General features: G+C 35.7%; 1 protein-coding gene and 1 pseudogene across 1 annotated transcript in view; one reads left to right on the top strand and one right to left on the bottom strand.

Moving 5' to 3' along the window:
* Nucleotides 1-14,865, top strand: part of MYCBP2 (MYC binding protein 2, E3 ubiquitin protein ligase) — a 377,715-nt gene that overhangs the window by 340,159 nt on the left and 22,691 nt on the right. Inside the window, exons 65-71 of the mRNA XM_006887864.1 lie at nucleotides 1,169-1,234; nucleotides 2,588-2,827; nucleotides 3,148-3,246; nucleotides 6,361-6,441; nucleotides 10,590-10,856; nucleotides 11,318-11,601; nucleotides 13,591-13,687. Of these exons, the coding sequence (XP_006887926.1) occupies nucleotides 1,169-1,234; nucleotides 2,588-2,827; nucleotides 3,148-3,246; nucleotides 6,361-6,441; nucleotides 10,590-10,856; nucleotides 11,318-11,601; nucleotides 13,591-13,687 (1,134 nt within the window). The remainder of the gene's footprint in view (nucleotides 1-1,168; nucleotides 1,235-2,587; nucleotides 2,828-3,147; nucleotides 3,247-6,360; nucleotides 6,442-10,589; nucleotides 10,857-11,317; nucleotides 11,602-13,590; nucleotides 13,688-14,865) is intronic.
* Nucleotides 6,876-8,392, bottom strand: LOC102867553 (annotated as a pseudogene).

Here is a 14,865-nt window from a genome sequence, read left to right as displayed (position 1 = left end):
GTCCATATTGTCTGTCCTGAGAGAAGCTATAATGGTGAGCAGGCTTAGTTCTCCTGCCACCCACAGCAGTCCAGTCTCCAGTCAGAGCGCTCTGCATCCACGCCCACCAACTCCTGTCCTGTGCAGACCCAGCTTTTCCCTGATGCTGGGTCAGAAATGAGGCTTAGCCAAGATACTGCTAATTTCCTCTCCAGGCCCAAGAGTTTCAGTTGGTACAACTATTTTATCTTACTAGGAAATGTAGTAAATCATAGCATTTTTTTTCTGGCTAAAACTAACAGTTTGGTAAAAGAGTATTTTTTAGTTTCATAGTTCATTTAAAACAGGCTATTGGCTTCCACAAAATAGTGATTACTACCAATTTGGCATTTTTATCTTTTCTAGGAAATAGTATTTTTAAAAAGCTATGGTACATAAGCTGATTTTTTTGCTTTTAACAAACTGTTTCTAAGTTACATGCATCTTTGAGGTGATCCTACCACTGGGTATGTTTTTCCCCACATAACCATCACAGTGGGCAGCATGTTGATCTGAAATGCATCATCAGTCTGTAGCCCTTCAAATTCCAACAAATCGATATGTTAATCTCCTTTTTTTTCTACTTTGTTTACTCTGACTATAATACCAACATGACTTTCTTCAGTTCTTAAGAAGCTTTTTAAATTTAAACTAAGTGAGGGGGGTTTTTGTGTATGAAACATGCCTTCCATAGTTTAGTAAGTATCTAGAGAGAAAACCCAACCCACATCCTCATTATGTCCTTTTCTGTGTCTATAAGGCAGTTCCATGCCCATTGTAACACTCGCATATATTGTAGATTAAGCTGCCTGCTATCCTTTTAGTCCCAAAAGGCAGTGAGAATATAGGAAGGAAAGAGAGTGACAGTGAGTGTTGGAAAGCTTCATCATAGAGACTAAATGTGAGCATTTACATTTTAGATAAAAAGAGAGGACTCATTGAAAAAGACTTCAATGTGAAATTTTAGAGGGAAGTTTTGAGGATAAGAAAAGATGAGCGTTGTAGTATTTTTAGTTGGTTGGATAAATACCTTGATGTCAATTAGGAAAGACATGCGGAAGTGATAGTTTGACATGAGTGGTCATAAGAAATAATTATATAAATTCTTAACTCAGAAAAATAAAATATAACTTTGACTTGTCTGTTTTAGAATAAGGTGACATCAATGACCTTTTTAACTGGCAAAGCAGTAGAAGATTTGTGCAGAATCAAACAGGTAAATAAAATTTTTTCATAACCACATAGGGAAAATTTTCTTCCTATGTCTTCATTGTTGATTTCTTCCTTTGACACTCTAAAGTATTATTAGAAATAATTTATGTACAAAACACTATATTAACAAACAAACAAACATGTCTGTAGTAGAAATCATACACATTATTGCCCTCTGTGTTCTGCTGGAAACAACAAAATAGCAACAGGCTGGAGCCAGGATCCCTTCATCGTTCATATTAGATCAAGTCACATCATTTACCCACTTTTAGGGTAAAATATGTTCTTTTCCTATGGCCTGAAAATCTATCACATAAACCACTGCAGTCATAATCAATGTTGCCAATCAACTCTTGAAACAAGTTTGTTTTCTCTGAGAATGTGCATGAGATTCTAGGCAAGCTCATTTAGTTTAAATAGGGGAAACTTTTGCAAAGCTGTTCTTTTCTAGTGACTTTATCCTAAGAAACTTGGACCAGATTTTTTGTTGTTGAGTTTTCCCCCCAAATCATACTAAAAAAATGTGTTGAGATATTGGGTTGAACAAATAAATTGCATTTAAACTGTTAGAGTTTGGGAAAGAAACCTGTAAACAAAAAAAATGAAAAGAAACCTGTTTAATTAAATGGTGTTAATTCTGGCTTAACAGCCTAATGTTTAGAAAGGTTGGCATTATTAATTAAACCAATATAAATTTGAATATGTGCATTAACAATGCAAAAGCCTCCCCATCTCTTACCCATCAAATATCATAAGAACAACTTTTTTATTTTATCAAGTGAATATTCACCAAACTCATAATATAAAGGAAATACAATGTTTGGGAGGGGGAAATAGTATCCTCAGTGAAATAAAAAAATCACAATTGTGAATTACATATTATGTAATTTTTCTTAAATAGTCAACATAGTAAGTACCACCACAGCAAACGTATGTATCTTTATATGGTGCCTTACTGTGAAACAAAGTAGGACATGTTGCTGCTATTTTGATCAGTATTAGATCAATATTTGAACAGTATTTCTGTTTACAGCTAGAGCAGGTGAAATACAACCATGAAAATCATCTGTGTTGACTTCACCTGCAAGCTTGTACCGAGAAGCACTGTATTAGTCTGACCTGGATTTGAATTCTCAGCCCTACAATTTACTAAAAGTCCTTGAATCTGTATCAGTCTTAAAATATATCATCTGAATAATAGTACTTGTCTTCACAAGATTCATATGTGATAATCAGTTGCAATAATAAATCTTACTATCCGTACAAATGCATATTGCTTGAGCTTGTGATTACTGCTGAATTGAGGACCCTGATAATAGTGGGTTAACTGTGTCAATTCCCTTTTCTTCTCTCCCAGGTTGATCTGGACTCCAGGCACATTGGTTGGGTAACTAGTGAACTTCCTGGAGGGGACAATCACATCATCAAAATTGAATTGAAGGGCCCAGAAAATACACTGAGAGTGCGTCAGGTTAAAGTGCTGGGCTGGAAAGATGGAGAAAGCACAAAAATTGCTGGGCAGATCTCAGCTAGTGTGGCCCAGCAGAGGAACTGCGAGGCCGAGACCCTCCGAGTGTTCAGACTTATCACATCCCAGGTGAGTGTCCTTACTTTACATTCTCACATGGGTAATAAGAAATAATGGATTTGAATAGAACAACACAATCTCTTACTACACTTGTTAGATATTTCTAGCTATGTGGCCCATTTGTTCTTCTCCCCACCCTAATCATGTGTTTTATTTTATATTTATATTTCAGAAAAAATACTGGGATAGCTGCAGCAGACAATAGTACTTTATTATAAAATAGTATTGTATGATAAAAGCTGCAGAATGGGCTAATGAGTTCAGGTTTTCAGAATGGTAAAATCTTGTTGTTGATTCTTTCTCACGTTGACATACCTGCATTCCATCAGGTGTTTGGAAAGCTCATCTCTGGAGATGCTGAGCCAACACCAGAACAAGAGGAGAAAGCACTGCTGTCCTCACCTGAAGGAGAGGAAAAAGTATACAATGTATTTATTTGTATTCTAAAAATACTTCTCTATCAATACCTTATTTTTATTTTATACAGTTAATAAATTACTGCGTATTTTAATAGGTGATAATAGTTGCAGTTGATTTTTTTTACTTAGAAAAAAGATGAAACTAGTTAAAATAATTTGTTGTTATGTAATCTGATTTTCTTTTTTTCATTTTATTAATTTTAATGAACGTTTATAGAGATTTTGAATTTCCTTTCATTCATTGTTTCACTTTTTCCCTGCCCACCCCTCCCCTCCAGTTCGCTCCTCTCTTTATAAAGTAAAAGAAAAATTCTTTCATTGGTACACAATCCCCCTACAGCCCACCACTACCGCCCCAAGTACACTCCACTATGCAACCTTCATTGTGGACTCTTGTGATAACTATAATACCCTATCATATATCACTTTTAAACTGTTCTCTCCCTCATCTGTTTCAATGCAGTATACATAATTTATCTGGGTTTTCTCAGTTTTACCCCAACCCTGGTATCAGTCCCTTTCTACAACAGTGGCACTGTGCAGTATTTGTCCTTTTGTGACTGAGATATTTCACTAAGCATAATGTCCTCCAGGGTCTCCCATTTTGAATAATATTGCATGAGTTCCTTGTTTTTCAATGCAGCATAGTATTCCATTGCGTGAATATACCACAGCTTCTCTATCCATTCGTTTGTTGATGGGCATCTGAATTGTTTCCAACTCCTTGCTATTGTGAACAAAGCCACAATAAACATGGGTGTGCATATATCTGCTTGGATGTCAGTTATGGTCTCTTTAAGGTACATTCCCAGTAGTGGAATTGCTGGGTCAAATGGTATCTCTATTTGCAACTTTTTGAGAAAACACCACACCACTTTCCACAGTGGTTGCACCATTTTACACTTACACCAACAGTGAATAAGGGTTCCAGTTTCTCCACAAGCTCGCCAGCATTTGTTGCTTTCTGTTCTGTTAAATTTTGCTATTCTGACTAGGGCAAGATGATATCTCATAGTTGTTTTGATTTGCATCTCTCTTAGAGCTAGGGATTTTGAGCATTTCTTCATGTGCTTGTTGGCCATCTGAATGTCTTTTTTGGTGAAGTGTCTATTCATATCCTGTGCCCATTTTTCAATTAGATTATTTACCTTTATCTTTTTGTGGTGGTGATTTTCTTAAGTAACAACAAAATTTACTGTTTGTGTTAGACTAGAGTGTTCAAATGTTAACGTGTATGACATTCAATAGTCATACCCTGAGCTGTCCACCATCAACTATCATCTCCCTCGACCATCTTATCTCTTCGTCCAAGTCCAGCTCAAAATTAGCGTTTTCTCCATGAGCCTTCTTTATTATTTTCCCAAACAAAAGCTTTTTCCTTGCCCAAATTCGTAATGTTCTATGTATCTTTTCCTGGGTTCTCTTGGTGTATTTATTTCCCTCTTCCACTGAGCCATAAGCTCCTGGAGGTCTGGACACTGCACGTCTCATGGTTCCTTGTATCGACCGTGGCATAAGCACCCCACATCCAGTAAATTGTTGTTGAAATAACTATTTTTTATACTGTTACTGAAATTTCTTTTAAAATGTCATGTTTTCCTTATTTGGTCTAAGCTACAGTATGTATAAGAAAAAACTTATCTGTACAAAAAAAAAAAAAAAGACGTTAAACCTGAATACCTATAGTGTTCATTTGTTTTAGATGTTACAGATAATCATCCTTCTAGCCCTTTGAAAAATAATTTCAAGAATTTATCCAACCAAGACCTGTGCCATGTAATACATTATCTAAATCATCCCTATTTTTCTAGTCAAAGTCTATTAAAAAATAAGATTTCATAAACTCAGGAGTTTCTTTCAACAGCTTTTGGAGATATTATAGAAAAGATTTATTTGCTTACTTACTGAATCACTAAAAGTTAGCAAATGCTAATTCTGTACAAAACAACCATGAGGATACATAGGCTTCAAAAAACTTGTATTCTCTTTATACACACACACACACACACACACACATATACACATATACTTAAATATATAAACCTTCCACCCACCTACTGCCTCCAAAAAAGTTAAAAATAAAAATTATTGAAGATACTATATACATAATCCATTTACTCTGTGTGTGAAAAATTTTTCACATGCCATAAAATATAACAAACTAAGTAGAAGTTGTGATTGGTTAGGGACGTTTTCTTACAGGATATTGAACTAAAGTGAGAGCTGAAAGATAAATGGATAGAAGTTGGACTGATAGACAGGCTATGAGTAAGAACTTTTTGAAGACACTGTCCTGACAGCATGAAAGTATATACTGAACAGTTACGGATGAATAAGAGTCCCTGGGTGGGACATATTTGACTTAACACTTTTGACTATTAACCAAAATATTGAAGGCTCAAGTCTATCCAGATGCACATTTTTAAAGCCTGGTTGTCTACTTGCAAAAAATTTGGTCAGTGAATACCCCATGGAGCATGATTCCACTCCAGCAGACTCTGAATTCCACATACATAACACTCAGCACCTCAACTAATTGTCATTAAGTTAGAATCCACTACAGAAGCCATAAATTGCATGAGAGGACGTGGCCTGTGATTCACTGGTGGATTTGAACCCCCTGAAAACCATCAGCTTGAGTCACAGCACTACACCCTACCAGTTAGTTACACCACACACATAACAGGCCTTTTAAAAATTCGCCCCTTAATTTTCTTATCATGCATTTCTTCATGACATCTTCTTAAAACCTTTATTAAAAGAGACCAAAAATTTCATTTTCTTAAATTGTTCATCTAACCACTGAGTGTAGTATCTGAACTATTAATGTTTACAATTTTAAAACAGATTGAATCAGAGGAACTCAAATTGACTAAAGGAACCCATGAAAAGATAGTATATTTCTCTGTATTTCTTAAATTCTGCAGTTAATTTTCTTTTGTACAGTCTCTTTGCTCAGGGCTGATTTCTTCAAACTTTATCTTTTGTTTTAGTGTCATAGACTTGAACATAAATAGCTTCACCTTGTAAAAATACCCGCATAATTATTTCTCAAGATACTTTAAAGTGTCAAATATCACAAATTTACTTTTAAAGAGCTGACTTCTTTTTTTCTTCTCAAAGGCCACATCAGATGCTGACCTGAAAGAACACATGGTTGGAATAATATTCAGCAGAAGTAAACTGACTAACTTACAGAAACAGGTTAGTTAATAACCAGTATTGCCTTCTTTTTATTTTTTTAATGATGTCACATCTACTAACTTTTGAAGGTTTTACAGCAGTTCAAGTCTTTTTGCTCTTATGTATGAAGGTTAAAAAAGTCTGTCTTTTCCCCCATAAAATACAAGAACAACCAATTTTCACCATCAAGTAAAAGTAAAAACTGGGATTCTTTTTTAAAAGAGTCTATAGTGACATTTAGGACATTTAGTTGTGGGCTGCTTCACCGACACCAGGACTAATCAAAATGTAGGGTCAGACCTGGTATTGTTTCGATTTTCTTTTCAGTATCCAGTGCTCATGGATTAAGTTCTGAGAATGTTTCAGTTGTAAGGCAGAGATCTGTTTGGATTCTACCACTCCTTGGCTTGGATGCTGGAGGGTGAGGCATGTTTTGCCAGACCCATGTCCACTACCTAGTAGTCATCAAGGTCAAAAAATTCATCGTCTCCTCCTTGATATTCCATTCCCTGGAAATCTACTCAGTGGCGCAGGATACCTCCAATTCCAGCAAACTCTTTCACAAACTGGGATCCTTCTTGTGACTTATCTGTGACAATTTCCAACATAGCTCAAATTTTTTGTAGTTGTTAGTAAACCATTCTAGTACAGGCATGCTCTGAATCACCTCATGTTCTTGTCCTGTCTCTTTATCTATGAAATGAGATTTATCCTTTTCTTGTTCTGGAGTTAGAGAATTTTCTCCTCTTCTGTGCCTTGGCAATTAAGAACATATCTCATTATACCCAGACTTTTAAAAACTATTAGAATCTCTACAGCTCCCATTTCCAAAGCCTTTAGTGTATCTTCAGTTCCAAAACAGTATTTGCCCATGACCTGGCTGATTTTATCAAAATATCATCCTATTAATTTCTTCTCTTGAATGAACTTCACATTGGAGAGGACTTCCATAGATAGCTCAATAGCTTGGCTGAATCCGTTTTCACCAGCATAAGAGATATCAACTAATTTTGAAACTTGCCATTGCAATCTCTGATCAACATATCAGACTGACTTAGTACAGTTTTAAAAAGTCAGCTGATCTACCTAAAATGAGACCAGCCACATTAACTTTTTCCCCAGAAATTAACAGCTTGCACAGCAGTCTCAACTACTTTCTGAACATAATTGTGTCATTTTTCCATTCTTTTTTTTTTTCATTTAGATTGTTTATTTTTCATTTCAATGAACATCTACAGAGATTTTGGGATCATTTTTCCATTCTTAAATGGGCAGAACACAAGGCAGACTGACCTCTTCTATCACGTTTCTTTAGGAGACCCACAGTTAAGTTTGTGCAGGACTTCTCTTGTGTTTCCCTGGAGTGTGCCAAAAAGTGCACCACTATGAGTGGCATTCGCTTCCTAAACAACATGCCTCTGGAAACTATGAACTTTGAGAAATGACTATATAGAAAGGCTTTGGGTCTTTTGTTCATAGGGTAGTTATGAGTCGTGCTCGACTTGATGGCAATCAACAACAACAAGCATCTATTACAGTGAAGCCAAACTTGCTATCGTCTCAGAGTAGCGCTTTAAGAGCCTCTGTATGGAATTTGTTGTCATACAAGTACAGTGATGTATTAATTGGTTTGAAAGGCTCAGAGTCATGTTGACTTTCTTTTCCTTTCCTTTTTGTGTTAGACTTTTTCACAGTAAACAACCAGACCATTTGGAGGTACTTTGTTACAAAGTTTGAGTCTTTGTTGTACAGATGTAATGACTCCCAGGACTGAAAAGTGATTAACTCAGACTTAATGTTAGATGCAATCCCAAACTCATCAGCTGGCATTTTTGCCACTCTTGATATCTGGTCTTTGGAAGGAATGATCAGCGGTATCATACTTGTGCCATTGCTGCGGGCCGCCTCCAAGCTTTTGATGATCTTCTTGACCTAACAGATCCCTGTTGGCAGCACTGGGGTCGTCTGCCATCTTCTCGCCTGCTCCTCCCTGAGGGCCCAGTCCCAGGCAGCAGCAACAGCTGCAACAGTACTGCCTTCTTTATCCTATTTTTGGTTTTGCTTTTTAGGATATAGCATGTTACAAAATTTATAAAAAGTTGGTTTTTTTGTTTTGTTTTTTTTATGGTGCCTCTTCTCTATGTTCTACAGAATGTGTCTCTCTTTATCTAGAGAGGATTGAGTATTCCTGCATCACTTTCGAAACTTTGTATTGCATCTTCACATTCTTACTTCCTGCTCGTATTATTTCTTGGGTTTTGGTACACACACACTCACTGCTGTTGAGTTGGAACTGAATCATGGCTGACCCTCCAGTGGGTGCTCTGAGGCTGTAAATTTCATGGTAAGAGATGGCACGTACTTCTCCCATGGAGCCTGCATTTGCCGTTTCCTGTGTTTTTCTGTCACTGATTTTGTTTGTTGTCTTGCAGAACAGTGATAATGTTAAACTAGAGTTAATATTTAAAAATACAATTAAATAAAAAATACAATTGAATGGGAAAATAGCACTAAATTGCTCATATATAGTGGAGTGACTACATAACATTCAAAGCAAATAAAATACTGATTTTTTTAATATCACAGATCCATTGTATTTAGTAGGTTGTTTTCTGGTTTTCTACTGATGTTCCACTTTAACATGAGTCTTTTGCTTCTTCACTGGAGTAACCTAATGGTAAATATTTAGTGATCTTTTCGTGTGTGATTAATGCAAGTTTATAGAAAGGTTGAGTTTTCACTCTTTTTAAAAAAATTTTATTATTATTTTTTGCATGTCTACCGTCAAATCAGTTCTGACTGGTACAGGAGGAGATTGCCCCTCCTTCTCCAGCACAGCATCTGATGGATTCAAACTGCATAACTCTAGGATTGCAGTGCAGTTTCTTGCCACTAGGCTACCAGAGCTCCCTTTATTTATTAATACACATTTTCCTCCTTTTTTTCTCCCTTCCCCAATTCACTTTATCATATACGCATTGTTCTAGATACATATAATGCTTAGTCATACATTCCTTTCAGGCAGTACTTTCCTTTCTTTATTCCAGTGCAATGTTCATTATCTGTCTACTCTTTTTTGTTCTATTCACCCACCATGTTAATTCTTTTTGTTGTTGTTGTTGTGCACCGTTGAGTCAGATCTGACTGGCACAGGAAGAGCTTACTCTTCCTTCTCCAACAGAGCATCTGCAGGATTCTGACCACATGTTTTCAAGATTATAGTGCAGCATTTTGCCACTAGGTGACCAGAGCTCCCCTTCAATCCTGTTTTATTGCATCAGTCTTCTGCAGTGCTTGTCCATTGTGATTGAAATATTTCACTTATGTTGAGTGAAAATACTGACTTTTAAGTTAGCTTATTTTACATTTCCATGTTACTCAATCTTTTTAAAAAAAAAATAAATGACACTGTGGATATATTTGTATGTTGTTGCCGTCGTTGTTGTTGATTGCTGTCAAGTCGAGCATGACTCACAGCGACCCCTGAACAAAAGGCCCAAAGCCTTTCTATAACTATTGTCATTTTTCAAAGTTCATAGAGTTCCCAGAGGCATGTTGTTTAGGAAGTGGATGCCACTCTTGCTTTCATTTGTGCATTATCTTTTTAAATTTTTTTAAAAATCTTGATAATATCTATAATAAATATATTTATTTTATATGTAAGTAAAATTGCTGAAAATTAAATTTTTAATCCCACTGATTATTTTTTAAAAATTCCTTAGAAATGGTAAAATAGTGTAGACTGTAGTTGATATTTATTTGATAACCACAAGCAGAAACAGAGGTAAATTTAGATTATCAGTTTTTAAATATTGTAATTTTAACCTTAATGATTTTTTAAAATGAGTTAAGAAAATGGCATAATGTCACATTAACTGAGAGGAAGGGTGTTAAATTGAACATCAGTTTATATTCTTGTCTTGTTTTTTATAACCTGTTGACTCTGACTCATCGCAGCCCTGAATGACTGTGTAGTACTGTCTGTGCAGAATTAAGCTGTACATCTTTTTCCCTTACATTGGTTGGTGAGTTTGAACTGCTGAATTTTTTGGTTAATGGCCCTCTGAGCTGTTAAAAACAATGCCCCCAGGGCTCTTTGCTTTTTAGGAGGAGTGAAAATTAGTCTTACAGATATATTTTTACAGTTTCCGTATGTTCCCTTGAACTAGGTGTGTGCTCACATCGTCCAGGCTATTCGCATGGAGGCCACCAGAGTTCGGGAAGAATGGGAACATGCCATATCAAGCAAAGAAAATGCCAATTCCCAGCCAAATGATGAAGATGCCTCCTCAGACGCCTACTGCTTTGAACTGTTGTCTATGGTTTTAGCTCTGAGTGGTTCTAACGTGGGGCGGCAGTATCTGGCTCAGCAGCTCACTCTGCTCCAGGACCTGTTTTCCCTGCTGCACACAGCCTCTCCCAGAGTGCAGAGACAGGTGACTGACCCACTCCCACCTTGTGGCCTGCTTGGTTGCTTGAAATGATCCTTTCAACAAATAAACCACACTTGCAGGAAGAATTACCTCAAAGTATACGTTACTATTTTATTTTGTTAGGTTTTGTTCTTAGTTTATATTTTAACCCTATTTGTTTTTATCTCACTGTAATGACAGTATGAAAATCGGTTACATATCATTGTGCTGTGATAAGGCTACTAATTGTCTTGATAATTTGAAATATAATGTGACTTTCCTTTAAGCCTAGCCAAATAAAAAGTTGCTGTTGATTCCCTCCCCCCTTTTTTTCTTTATCTCTAGTGAGAAATTACCACTCTAAGAATTAAAAATTTTATCTAACTAATATTTCAGGTCTTCTCAAAAACTCTTGAAGCCTGAATGACAGGCCAGGTTCACTGACAAACTGAAAACTTTAAAATATTTATTATTTTCCTTACCAGGTAACTTCCTTGTTAAGACGAGTCTTACCTGAAGTGACTCCGAGTCGGTTGGCCAGCATCATAGGTGTGAAATCCCTTCCCCCAGCAGATATCAGTGATATCATTCATTCCACAGAGAAAGGAGATTGGAATAAGTTGGGAATCTTGGACATGTTTCTGGGCTGTATTGCCAAAGCACTTACTGTACAGCTAAAAGCCAAAGGAACCACCATCACAGGAACAGCTGGGACCACTGTGGGCAAAGGAGTTACCACAGTCACCCTTCCAATGATTTTCAATTCAAGGTTTGTCATTGCCTCTGTTCTAGTACTAAAAGAGAACAGGAGTTAGCTGGCATTGAAGAATGATAATACAATTGCAGATCCTACAAGCTTGCTCATTCATCTAATTAAATCTAAAAATGGCTGATGCATATATAAATGGGAATATCAGAAATGTATCATTTCTAATACATGTAAAAAGAAGAGTCTGCGAAATATATGATGCAGGAATAAATGGAGATCCACTTGGGAAAATTTTGACACTGACTCAGTTAATATGAAAATAAACTTCAGAAAAGATAAAACTTTACATACACACACACACACATATATATATATACTTTTTAAAGTTTACTAGGACAAATTCTAGGAGAATAATGTTACCATATAATGTAATATTTCATTTAGGAACATATCTTCTGAAACATGTGGAGGAAAATTCACAGATTTTAATTGATTTCTTAAAAATTAAAATTAATGAATAGAAAATACTCAAATGGGTTACAGAACAAATAATTAACCTGAAATATTTGAGATGTACATCATAATTATGTAATAGTTTTATATTAGAAGAATTACATCAAATCAATATGGGAAAGGCACACAAAATAAAAGACAGGAAAAAAAGAAAAGAACAGTTGGTTGACAGAAGAAAACTTGCAAATAACAATAAAAATGGTGGAAAATACCCCATTGAATTAGAGATAAACTAAAATCTGTGTGATACTTTGGCAGCTTTATGAGGAAGTAGTCATTGTCATGCTCTTCTAACATAACTTACTACCACCGTGATTGGGTGTCAGGTTGCATATTCCATAATCAAAATATGCATATATGTAGTGCACTCGGGGCAAGGGAAGGGGGGACTGTATACCAATGAAGGAGTCTCTCTTTTGCTTTTTGAAGAGATGAATAAACTGGGGGGGTGGGAAGGTGGGAGAAAAGTCAATGGATGGAAATCCAAAATCTCTGTAATGTTCAAAATTCATAAAATGATTTTTTTTTAAATATGCATATGCTTTGACCTACCAGTCTGCTTCTAAAAGTGTTTCCCTCAAAAATATTAATTCATGTGAATAAAGATACACATAAAAGATTACAGACTCTAGAATTATGTGTAAGAGCAGAAAGAAGTCAGAGCTGTCATGGTGTTTGTCAAGAGGAATGTTCAGACACCTTGTAATGTCTCATGTTAATGGCAGCCTATTTTGATTTTTATCTTGTCATCATGTAGCAATTAAAAAGAAAATAGCATTGCTACATTTCTTTTTAAAGAAAGAAAGAATACGTTCTGTTAAATTAGAAAAAGGAGAGGGAACAAACTTTAGTGTATAAATAGATAAAATGAAAAAAAAATTTAAAAAAAAAATAGATAAAATGACCAACAACTCCTGTGGAGTCAATGTATAATAAAATAAGAAAATGTCAGAATGTATATAAGAATGATTTTCCCTTCATCTAGACTTTTTTTTTTTATAAAAAAAGAAAATCAACTGAACTAAATACTAGTATGCTCAGTGCAAACTGATTTACCTTTTGGCCTAGGATCCTTCTTAGCTCTGAGTGGGCTTCTAAGAGGTAATTTATGAATGCACATGTAATGAAAGGTCTCTACTTTGAATAGTATATTTTCAGAAGATAAACCAAAAATCGTATGTAAGTAAAAGTACTTGAAAAGAAAACAAATCAGAGTAACTGTCTTCTGTTGAGATTAAAGAGCTAGATTATGCGTAATGTTTTATTTCTTTTTCAAATTATTTCATTGATGTAGTCACTTAGAAAATTAAAATACTAGTTACCAGCACCACCAAAATCCAGCTTGATATAATGTGTCTTTTCATCCACAAAGAAAGAATATATATTTTTTAAGAATTACTGACCTATATCCATAGCATCAAATAAATATATAATATAGAGGAGAGAAGAAATGAAAATTTTATGGTCCAAAATAGTAGTTTTCATCTTATTCACTTATATCAACTGTCACTGATAAATGCTGGTTTTTCTTTGTAGTTACATTCGACGAGGGGAAAGCCATTGGTGGATGAAGGGTTCAACTCCTACCCAGATCTCAGAGATCATCATTAAACTTATAAAGGATATGGCAGCAGTAAGTCTCAATCCTTCTTGTCAGGGAAATTACAGTAGTAAACTGACTTACAGAACAAGGAGGTCATTCTGCACAATTGATAGGTGACCAGGAATAGTGGTATTTTGCTTCACTTACTGGCTGCAGTTAGTGTGGAGTCAGTCCCTTGAATGCTATAAATGGTTACATGCTAGCTGAAAGATTGGCCTTTTGAGCCTAAACAGATTAATCCTGATGAAAGGCTTGGCGGTTAAGCAAAGAATAACCTCAACTCAATTCATTTCCATTAAGTCAGAACTGACTCATAGCTGACCCTCAAAAGTGTTCTAGGGCTGTAAATCATATAGAAGGAGATTGTCCATCTTTCTTCCTCAGAAATGCTAATGGATTTGAACCACTTGCCTTTGAGTTGCCAGCATAACTCCTTACCAGAGCTCAGCTACTAAAAAAACTCCCCAGAATGGCAATTTCTCTGTACTTCTGTCTTAAGATGTTTGGCTTTGAGTGGAATTCTGGGAGTATGGAAGATAATTTCCTGGAGTGCTTGGTTTTTAATTCTTCTGCTGTATAGCGAAGGAGACCACACTGTGGAATTAAGTTCCAGAGTCCTAGAATAAACGGAAGGCACCATGGGAAAAGAGGGGTTTAAGCTGCCCCTTAGAGAACTGATGAGAAGTGGGGGAAATGCACCTCTTTTCAACTGCCTGGACATTTTCACAATTTTTGTGACCAATGGACTTTCTCAGGGTCTTGATTGAATAAAAATGTTTAGAGAAACATACATTCTATTAACAGTGAGTGTTAGCAAATAGAAGTAGTTGTAGTGTGAGTGCATCTGTGCTTCTTGGTTCCAATGATACTTATCAGAAAGAATGACAAGGATTAAGAACCAAAATTTCTCGAGTACAGACACCTTATACATTTGTAATTCTGTTACGTTACTTTTTCCCCTAAATGTAAGAGAAAATGCTCTTGAACAGTATAGGAAAAGAAGCATTAGGGACGTAAGTATTTCATTACCTTTCTTTTAATCATAAAATATTGATGAGAAATTTACTATTTCATAAGAACATAAAGGAATTTTATGTTAAAAGTCTTAGCGTTAAAATTCTGTAGTCTTGCTACCAACCAATCTTGCTTTGCTTTGCTTTGCTTTCCTTTTATTTTCTCTTCTCTTTTTTGGCAAGATGTACTTATTT

Source organism: Elephantulus edwardii, unplaced genomic scaffold (assembly GCF_000299155.1).
Source record: "Elephantulus edwardii isolate Elephantulus edwardi_28Jun2011 unplaced genomic scaffold, EleEdw1.0 scaffold00062, whole genome shotgun sequence".
NCBI classification, from domain to species: domain Eukaryota; kingdom Metazoa; phylum Chordata; class Mammalia; order Macroscelidea; family Macroscelididae; genus Elephantulus; species Elephantulus edwardii.
Note: the sequence above shows the minus strand (reverse complement) of the source record. Positions and strands in the feature narration are given on the sequence as shown.